Here is a 10183-nt window from a genome sequence, read left to right on the forward strand (position 1 = left end):
GGTAAATTCTTTGAGCGTGTGCATATGAATGTATGAGTATATATGTGCTTGTTCACAGTATAAAAAGGAATGAAATATATAACAATTACTTTTGACATTGTTTTTATAATACTTTATTACATGATGTATTATACAATTATATTAATCCTTTTATTACAGCGTTTCAATAGAACACTACGAAAAAAACTACGTTTATTAAAAAAAACAACTTTGCCAGGAAAAAGAAAAAATTATTCAGTGCCGACCATGCCACAATACGCACAGACGACCATGCCTATGCCTGTGCCTGTGCCCATGCCCATGCCCATGCCCATGCCAATGCCAATGCCCATGACCATACCAATGTCTATGCCGTCGTTCACGACGATAGCGTCGTATACATTTGTGCCGCAGCCATATAGACAATAATACTTCGCGCCGAACGCATATCGATAAGGTAAGATTATATACAGGGTCATCGAAAAATATCGAACCCCCCTAATATCTTCAATTAAAATGCATTTTGGAGAAAATGTCTAATAGCAAAGTTGTATAGTTTCAAGCGAGGAGTAAGATAATGATCTTAACTATGATCTTGACCATGTACTTTAAAGTCATTTCAAGGTCAACCTTATTTTTTTAGATAGAATCCTTTACATTTTCTTGCATATTTTTATAGCTTATCTCGAGAGCTTTCCAAGACCCTATAATAAAACATTTTTTTATTACGTACTTTTTGAGTTATAAAGGTTTGAAGTTAACAATTTTTTGACACAATATATAAAATATCTTCTAAAAACTTATTTAGGTTTTAGTAATCATAACCTTAATACTTTTGAGCGCAGAATAATGAGACCAATTAATTGGTTTAAAGAAAATACATTAATCAAAAAGTGTCGGATCCTCAAACTATTTTTAGTAAGAATGCATTTTGAAAAAATTGTCCAATAGCAAAGTTGTACGGTTTCACGCTGTTATGCTAGTAGGCTACGGCGGAAAACTGCTCGAAGGTGATTGCAAAAAGTTGCTTAAATGATGTTCGAAGGCGTTAGCGGGAATTTGCCCGAAAGCGTTGGCGGGGCCCATTTTTATTCTCTCATTCTCGCAGGCACCAATGTACAAGCTCTTGAGCAAAGAATACGGATCACTGATTGTAATCTTTGATGCAGTGCTGTCTTCTTCTTAGCGAGCAGCAGTTACCTTGTGGACGAAAACAAACAGCCCCAAAAATTTTGTCTGTACTAAAAGAAGCCATTGCGCTTCAATTGATTGTTTCAAACATCTTCATTGTGTTTCCAATAGCCCAGAAATTTTTCGAAAAAATTATTAATTGATTTATTAGATTTTCAGTTGCTTAACGAGCTTTTTGTCAGTGCTGGGTGAAATAACCAAATCAATAGTTAGATCAACACTTAATAATTAGTATTTTTCTCTACTTAATTATTTAGATCAATTTCCTATCACTTACCTGGTTAATTCTTCTTTGCTCTAATTAAGAATGCCGGAGCTTTCTGAAAAAGATCGAATAACACTGTTAATGATGCGAAGATAGGGAGATCAACAAAGAGGGTATAAAACAGTAACGCGATTATTTAATGAAAATTTTCGGAATGAAAATAATAGGATCTCTAAAAGTACTGTAATCCGTACTATTCAACGTTTCGAGGACATTAGTAGCGGTAAAAGCCGCTCAAAATCTGGTAGACGTAAAACAGCAACATATAATGATAAGGCATTAGATGTTTTACAGTCTTTCGTTGAAAATCCCCATATTTCCATCAATCGCGTTGCACAAGAACACAAAATCGGTCATGCACCTGTCAGTAAAATTTTGAAATTGAATACATGGCATCCATGTAAACTCCATTTGTGCCAAGAGTTGTCTAAAGACGATTTTGATAGACGCATCAAATTTTTTCATCTTATGATGGAAATGATTGTCGACGATCCTCTATTACTAAATAATATTGTTTTATATAATGAGGCAACATTTGAACTGACTGGAAATGCAAATAGACACAATTGTAGGTACTGGAGTGACGTGAATCCTCACTGGAAAAGAGACAATCATACTTAACACTAGATTTACCAGACCAGTTATTTTGACTGGTCGTACAATTTCAATTCAAAATTCCTATTGCATGTAACATTTGTTTTCCGAAATGATGTTATGACTTTTGTAGCTATAAGTAGAGAATACATTTTATGAACTTAATGTTACTTTATATATATTTGTAACAAATATATTTTTTGTATTTTTTTATAATTATATTTAAATAGCTGGTATATCTAGTGTTAATATCCACAAAAAGTTAACATATGGGCTGGTATTTTTAATGGTAAACCAGTTGGCCCTTTCTTCATTGAAGGCAATTTGACAGCACAGGTATACACAGTCATGCTTCGCGAACAAATTGTTCCAGCTATTCGAGACATAGCTGGTGGAAATATGGATGAAATTTCTTTCCAACAGGATAGTTAGGTGGAGTTAGGAGCTCCACCTCATTATAGTGTCATTGTCCGTCAATATTTGAATGAGGTCTTTCAGGACCTGGTGGATAAGGCAAAGAGGTCATACTGAATGGCCACCTCGGTCTCCGCACTTGACTCCACTTGACGTTTTTTGTGGTGTTACTTGAAAAGTAAAGTTTATGCCACCAAGCCTCAAGATTTAGATGATTTAAGAGGGAGAATAACTCGAGAGATAGAAATAATACTGCCGGAAACGTACCGGAATGCGGGTTTAGCTGGTGTGACGGGGCAAACCCGTCACTACAATTATTATTATCATTTTTATCATTATTATCATTGTTATTATTATTATATTTTTTTATTATATTATTAATATATTATATCTTATCCTATTTTACTGTATAATTATTTCCGACCGCGCCGACCACATAAAGTACTGTACCGATTACACCCGTGCCATTTTACACGAACATAACCGACCGTCTATCAAAACCGAACACACCGCGGCCACGAGCGCCGCCGCGCCAGACCGCGCCGGCGCAACGCGCACCGCACACCGCCCTCCGGACGAAGCTTAAGTGCCCCGCCGGGTATAAAAAGCGGTCGAAAACTGGTCCGAGGACCATTTCTTTCCTATCTTTCCTGCTGCCGAGGTGCTAACTCGGAAGCATTCCTAGGCCACCGAGGTGCTAACTCGGGACCGACAACCCGCCCTTCAAGGGACTCTGTCCGATCACCGAGGTGTTGACTCGGCATCACCACTTCCTTCCTCGCCGAGGTGTTGACTCGGGAGGATACCCAAGCTCCTAGTCTCGTGCTCCGAGGAGTTGACTCGGGCACGCCGATGATCCCCCCGAGGTGTTGACTCGGTTAAGACCGATCCTCCCTTCCGAGGTGTTGACTTAAAAAGACTCTTGACCGTTTCCCTCCCTAGGAGTTGACTCGAGGGAACCCGTCCTTCCTCTCCGAGGTGTAGACTCGGGAGGATCCCGTACCCACCATGCTTGGGACGTGGACCTAAGCACACCGATCGTCCCCCTCTTAAGGTCTTTTTTTTTTTTTTACGGGGAGAAATGCATTACGCATACCCTGACCCCTCGGGGGAGGGGCCAGGGTTATGTTGGACTCCCCTCCCAAATTAATTGGGAGGTATACCAACTAAANCTCCCCGGTGGTCTTCCTGCACTGCTAGGGAGGGCCCTGGAAANCCTTGCGGCTATACTTCTCGGAACCCTCCCTAGTGCATTGGCGGCCAAGGTGTCGCCACCCTCTTGGTTTTCTTGATGGTCAGAGAGGACCACGCTCCCTGACCATCGTGTCTAGTGCTGCGTGCAATGGTGGAAAAGAGCCCCCGCTCTTTCCACCTGCAGCTATTTGTCCGCTACCCATCACCCAACCAGACGCGCGAACTCCTGCTCCCGCGCCGGTCGAAGCGGGGGCAGGGACAAAGCATATCACTCACTAAAGAGTGAAAAAGGAGAGGCTAATCGCCCCCCCTCGGCCTTCTACGGGGCTGCCCCTGCCGGGCACGCTCTTCATCCTCTTTGGCGGACATTACAGTGGTGCAGAAATGCACCACAGCCCGCCACGCGTCAGGATCTTCCAACATCCGGCGCACAAGCGTCGGAAGTGAAAGATCCCCGCCCGCCGCCGATGTTAAGGCGGCCCGTGCCCGGTCCCAAGCGGGACAGTCCGCCAGCGTGTGCTGAGCGGAATCCATTGCGGCGCCACAATGGGCACACGCTGGCGAAACTACCTTGCCTATGCGGCAAAGGTAGTCCCCAAAGCAACCGTGCCCGGTGAGGATCTGGGTGAGATGATAGGAGACCTCCCCGTGTCTCCGACCCACCCACGACTCCAACACCGGGCCAACGGCCTCTCGCACCCTAGTGCCAAATCGAGAGGGGGCAACCACCCTCTCCTTCCACCTGCGCATCATTTGACGATGCGCCCGACGACGGATGGCGTCGCCACCATCCGGGGGGGGCCCAACGCCCCGGGCTCTACTTTCGCGGATGTTGACGAAGACCTCGGCGTACTGCCGAGCTAACAGGTCGGCTGGAGGAACACGGGCCACCACCCGCACTGCCTCCAGCGCGACCGTACGGTAGGCCCGGGCCACCCGTTGAGCCACCACCCTCTGCACCCGATTGAACGGGGCCCCAAGACGGCCCCGACCGAGTGCCTCCCACCATACCGGGGCGCCATACATCAAAACCGAATGTACGACGCCCAGGTACAGCCGCCTCGCAGCCTCCCCAGGACCCCGAACGTTCGGGAGCAGACGGGACAGCGCCGACGCCATCCGTCCGGCCTTCTCCGCCGCGTATGCGAAGTGGTCCCTCCATGACCACTCCTCATCAACAAGGAGACCCAGGTACCTCATAGATGGTCGCGAGACCACCTGGGCCTCCCCAACCCCTATTTGCACCGGTTCCCCGGGCCGTCCCCCCGGCGGGCGGAACAGGACCACCTCGGTCTTATGGGCGGCCAGGGCGAGGCCGAGTGTGGATATAAAATCCGACACTACGGCCACCGCGAGGGTCGCTCGGAGTCTCGCCTCCCGGACGTCGCAGCCCGCCGCTAACACAAGTGTGTCGTCGGCGTAGCATACGACGTCCACGTGCCGCGGTAGCTGAACCCGCAACACCGCGTCGTATGTGAGGTCCCACAGCAGGGGCCCCAGGACAGAGCCCTGTGGCACCCCGCAGGTGACGGCGTGGGACCTCAACTCCCCATCCCGACAGGGATAATAGACGTATCTGTCTGAGAGGTAGTCGTCCAGGACGGCCCGCAGGTATATGGGAAGCCCCCAATCCCGCAAAGCCGCCCGGACGCCACCCCAGGACAAGGAGTTAAACGCGTTGCGGATGTCTAGGCTAACCGCAACACACGTCCTCCCCCGAGCCAGATGGGCCCCGGCGATCTCCCGAACGCGGAACACCGCGTCGCACGTGGAGAGCGCCGGTCGGAACCCATACTGTCGGTCGGACAGGCCCCCGTTTCTCCGAACGACCCCCTCGATGCGGGTCACCAAGACCCGCTCAAAAAGTTTGCCCACCTCGTCCAAGAGGCATAGCGGCCTATAGGACGAGGAGGCAACTCCCGGGCGGGATGCCTTGGGGACCAGCACCAACCTGGCCCCCTTCCATGCCCGCGGGAAGCACCCCTCCCGGAGGCACCGCGTGTAACACCGCAGTAACACCTCCGGGGCCAAGAATGCCACCCGCGCCAAGGCAATGGACGTGATCCCGTCCATGCCCGGGGCAGTGCGCCGCCCCCGCAGGCGATGACTTGCCTCGCGGAGTTCATCAACTCCCACGGCGAAATCTTCCCGCCACGGTATGCGGTCCGGAGGGCCCGGACGGGCCTCCTCCCGGAGGGGAAACAAAGTCCGGACCAACTCCCGGACCGCATCCACCGGCAGCAACTCCGTAACACCCGGGCCGGATGGTCTCAGGCGTGCCAGCACCACCCGATATGCCAAACCCCACGGATCCCTATCCAAGGTATCCGTGAGGTTCTTCCATGCCGCCCTCTTTGCCGTCGCTATGGCTCGACGGAGGGCACGCTGTGCCTCGCGCAGATGGACGCGCGAGGCCTCCACGGCATCCGGGTCGCGCTGACGACGCCCTCGTGCCCGGGTGTATCGCCGGCGCAGGACCATGCACCGGGTCCTGAGATCCGCGATCTCCGCCGACCACCAGTACATGGCCCTGCGAAGTCCCGGCCGACCCGCGCGGGCCATTGACGCATCACACGCGTCCGCACACACGCGGGCCAGCCACTTAACCTCCTCCGCCAAGGACCCATCCCGGTCCCCGGCGGCAACAACCCACGCTGATCCCCGGACCACCGCATCGAACATGTCCATGTCCCATGGGTCCCGCTTCCACCGAGGAAAAAGATTCCTCGGGCGGGCACCCACCTCCCCATCGACCATGGACATGCCGATGTAACGGTGATCCGACAGGGTCTCCACCTCGCGGAGGACCCTCCACCCCCGGATCAGCGGGGCCACAGCCGCCGACACCCAGGACAGGTCCACAACGGAGGACCCCTGGTGCCGAACGCATGTTGCTACCGTTCCTCGGTTAAGAAGGGACAGTCCGGCTCTATCAGCCCATCCCTCGACCTCTCTCCCCCGCACATTTGTGGAGGCGGAGCCCCACCGTGTGGACCAGGCGTTAAAGTCGCCCAGCACCAGGTGGGACTCCCCGCCCACCCTCTCTATGCTCTCGGAGAGAGCATCGAGGGATTCGCGGAACTCTGCCCTACTTGCGTTTGGGGAAAAGTAGCAGCTAAACACCACTACCTCCCCCCAACGCACAGCCACAAAACCGTGGCCCCTCTCCGCCACTTCACATATCGAGCGGCTCACGCGGGGCGACCACTGAATCGCCGCCACACCATCCAGGTCGACCGCCCGGCCCGGAGCCTCCCCGGTGTAGTACGGCTCCGCGACCGTCGCGAGAGCCGCCCGTCGTTCGCACATGACCTGCCGTAGCAGGTCATGTGCCGGACCGCAATGATTTGCGTTAACTTGTAGAATACTACGCATTATCATTGCGGTCCACCTCCATCCTTTCTGCCGAAGCAGCCACCCCGGTCCTCCGCTCCGGGGGGTTTCTCTTACCATTTCTGCCCTTCAGGCGTGAAGGGCAGGATGGGCCTCCCATCCTGTGTCCGGTGGACAGGCCTCTGCTGTCACACAGCACGCACCGCACAGGAGCCGTGCAGGTGCGCGCCGTGTGATCAGCCTCCTTCCCGCACCAGAAACAGGTGCGGGTGCGGTCCTTCTCGTTACGGCAGGACTGCCGTACGTGGCCGAACTCCAGGCATCTATAGCACTGGAGTCGGCGCACTTCAAGTGGGACGACTCGGGCGCTGGACCAGCCAACCCGAAGTCGCCCCACAGCAGCCAATTTAATGGCCACCGCCTCCGGGCACCTTATCCAGGCCGAGCCCATACGGTTTCGGCCCTCGGCAATAGGCCCCACGGAAATGTCGCTTCCCCTGCAGGGCCCAAACTCCCCCGTCGTCATTGCCGCAATGATGTCGTCCTGGTTAACGGAGGCATGTAGCCCCGTTAACCGGACTTCACCCCTGCGCATAGGGCGGGACACCACCGCCCTGCCAGAGAGGACCGGCGACAACGCCTCTGCTAAGCGGTCCGCCTTCTCACTGCCTCCTTCCCCTGGAATTTCCAGAAGGAGGCCTCCCCCCATATCCTTACGGACGCGGATGTCCCCAATCCCTATCTTCGTTAGGGACACCTGCTCCCTCGCCAAACGAATGGCGTCCGCATACTCCCGGCTGCTGTCCTTGCCGGGAATGCACCTAATGGCAACTGCTGCCGTCCTCGGTGGCCTCCTTCTCGGAGGTTTCACCCNCTGCGGTTGCCTCCGTTGTTGTTGTTGCTGCTGCGGCGGTGTTAGCCGCTGCGGCTGTTGGCGCTGCCGCATTGNCTGTCTCGGTGCCGCCCGGGGAGGAGGAGGAGGAGGAGACCCCCTCCCCCCACCTACCCCTGCCGAAGCACCCGGGACGCCAACCTTCGTCGGTCCTTCCACCGAGGCTTTGCCCTTGCGCCTACCGCGACGCACTACCTCCACCCATGTGAAGGGTGGAAACTCTTCTCCACCCCCCGGCATAGCAGATCTTACGGGGCTATGCTGTCGGGGGGCCGGGGGTGGGTCTTTCCTCCCCGTTTGTGTGGGTGGAGTCCCCCTATGAGGAGGGCCCCCCCTTACTACTGCCGCCAACTGCTCCTGCAATAAAGCCACACTTTTTGTGAGCTCCTGCAGCCGGCGGCTAAATTCATCCTTGGGCTGGTCTTCGTCCCATGCTATTTTGGCCGGTACGGCCATATCCGGCGGACCCGGAGCCTCCCTTTTCTTCCTCTCCTTACGACTCGCAGGGGGAGGAACGATTCCGGGCAGTAAAGACTTGCTCCCCGCCGGAACTGCTTCCACCGACAGGATAGTTGGTTTTTTCCTCTCGGCCTCCTTCTCCAGTTGCTCCCGCGTCAGGGCAACATCCGTCTGAACGGAAACCGTCGCCATTTCTCGGGAAACAGCTGCCCGACCAATGTCCGCCTCCAACCTTAAGACACTGACGAGAAGATTGACATTCTCCACCTTGAGGTCATTGATCTCCGACCTCAGTGCCTCAAGTTCCGCAGAGATAGTTGCTCTCTCCCGGAGGAGGTCATCTCGCTCCCTCTCGGCGACCTGTGCCTTTAAACGGAGGGCCGTTTCGTCCCCCCAATCCAGGACACAGTCCACCAGGGCATCTCGTTGAGCCCGCAACTCCACGATGCACGTCTTGATGTTTCGNTTCACCGTCCCCTTCAGATTTTTGCTAATCTTTTGGAGACGGTAAAGCTCATCAAGGCGTGCCCCCATCCTCGCCGCGATGTTCTGCGGCGGCAGATCTCGATATTCCTCCCCCGGAACATCCATGTCGGATCCCAAGGAGTCCTCCGACTCCTCCTCAGGATCCGCTTGTCGGCGCCTCTTCATGGTCCCACGGACCGGTTTACTCTTTCTCCCCCCCTTGGATGAAAGTGGGGAGGACATCTTTTTGCCGGGTTTTGTCGGCAGCGGGCCAGTCTTGGTAAATTTCGGGCCGGGGCGGCTACTAACACCGCTTCCCCCCGACTGGCTCCCGGCGCCCCTCTGCGTTTGGCGTCTGCTGGTCGACGCCCTCTCCTTGCTCGGGAGTTGATACTCTTCCGTAAAAGTCACCGCTGGTGATTCCCCACGCGGAGACCGTGCCGTCGGCGTATCATCGCCCAAATACTCGTCTAGATCTATAGACGGAATTTCCCCCAGGGAGCTTGCAGTAGCCATAGAGACTGCCTCGCCTGCAGCGCACGAGACAGCCAACCCTTCGCTGGATAACGACCGAACGGGGGCAGGGTCTTGACCCCCGAACTGCCGGGACCTGGGTGTCCGTTCACCCTGGTCCGGTAATAATCCGCCCTTTTTGTCGTCCATTTCCATAATGTATATGGGTGGTTTAATTTCGGAGTTTTCCTTCTCCTAGGACGGTCCCCGGCCAAAGGTCACGAGCCCGTCCTGCCCGGGTTTGTAGTCAGGGTTTTCCTTCCCCTAGTCCAGTGGCCGACCCGAAAGCGCCTCTCGGAGCTGGACACCCCGGATTTGTAGTCAGGGTTTACTCCCCTAGTCCGATTGCGCCGTGGCTGACGGAGTCGGACGCCCCGGATTTGCAGTCAGGGTTTACTCCCCTATCCCAGTTGCACCGGCAAGAAGTGCTAAGCGAGGCTGGGATCCCCCGGTTTTTGTTCGAGGTTTTCCTTCCTCTATTTCCTCTCTTAGTATAGGAGCTCCGCGAAGGGCCTTCCTGGCATGGGTGACCCTGCCAGGGAATCAAAGGATTCCCCGCCAGTATAGCCCCCTCGCTTCACCGCTCCTAAGCCCGGACACCACGACAAGGTGGAGGAAAGTCGCCCGGGCCCTTAAGGTCTTGACCAAGGGGGAAAACCGACGCCGGACACCGGCTCGGCAGCAACGCGCAACCTCTCCAACGGCCCTACAACCCCAAGGAGTAAAACGGCCGTTGTCACTGCACCACCGATAGCCGCCCTCATCGGCTCGCCGATAGCCGTTCTCACGGCTCATCAATAGTCGTTCTCGCGGCTCGCCGACACAGCCGTTTTCACGGCTTCTGGAAACATCTCTCGCCGGAATCGCAAAACCGACCTGACGAT

At 54.3% G+C, this 10183-nt stretch overlaps 1 protein-coding gene across 1 annotated transcript; it reads right to left on the minus strand.

The window, feature by feature from the left end:
• Positions 1–230: 230 nt before the first annotated feature.
• On the minus strand, positions 231–9449 carry LOC109862236. Its single transcript, XM_020442226.1, has 2 exons — positions 7088–9449; positions 231–346 (listed from the first exon to the last, which is right to left on the minus strand). Exons 1-2 carry the CDS (start codon positions 9447–9449, stop codon positions 231–233), a joined length of 2478 nt encoding a protein of 825 aa, XP_020297815.1.
• Between the last annotated feature and the right edge of the window lie 734 nt (positions 9450–10183).

The sequence above is a fragment of the Pseudomyrmex gracilis genome, unplaced genomic scaffold (assembly GCF_002006095.1).
Source record: "Pseudomyrmex gracilis isolate BER0280 unplaced genomic scaffold, ASM200609v1 scaffold_1528, whole genome shotgun sequence".
In the NCBI taxonomy this organism is placed as follows: domain Eukaryota; kingdom Metazoa; phylum Arthropoda; class Insecta; order Hymenoptera; family Formicidae; genus Pseudomyrmex; species Pseudomyrmex gracilis.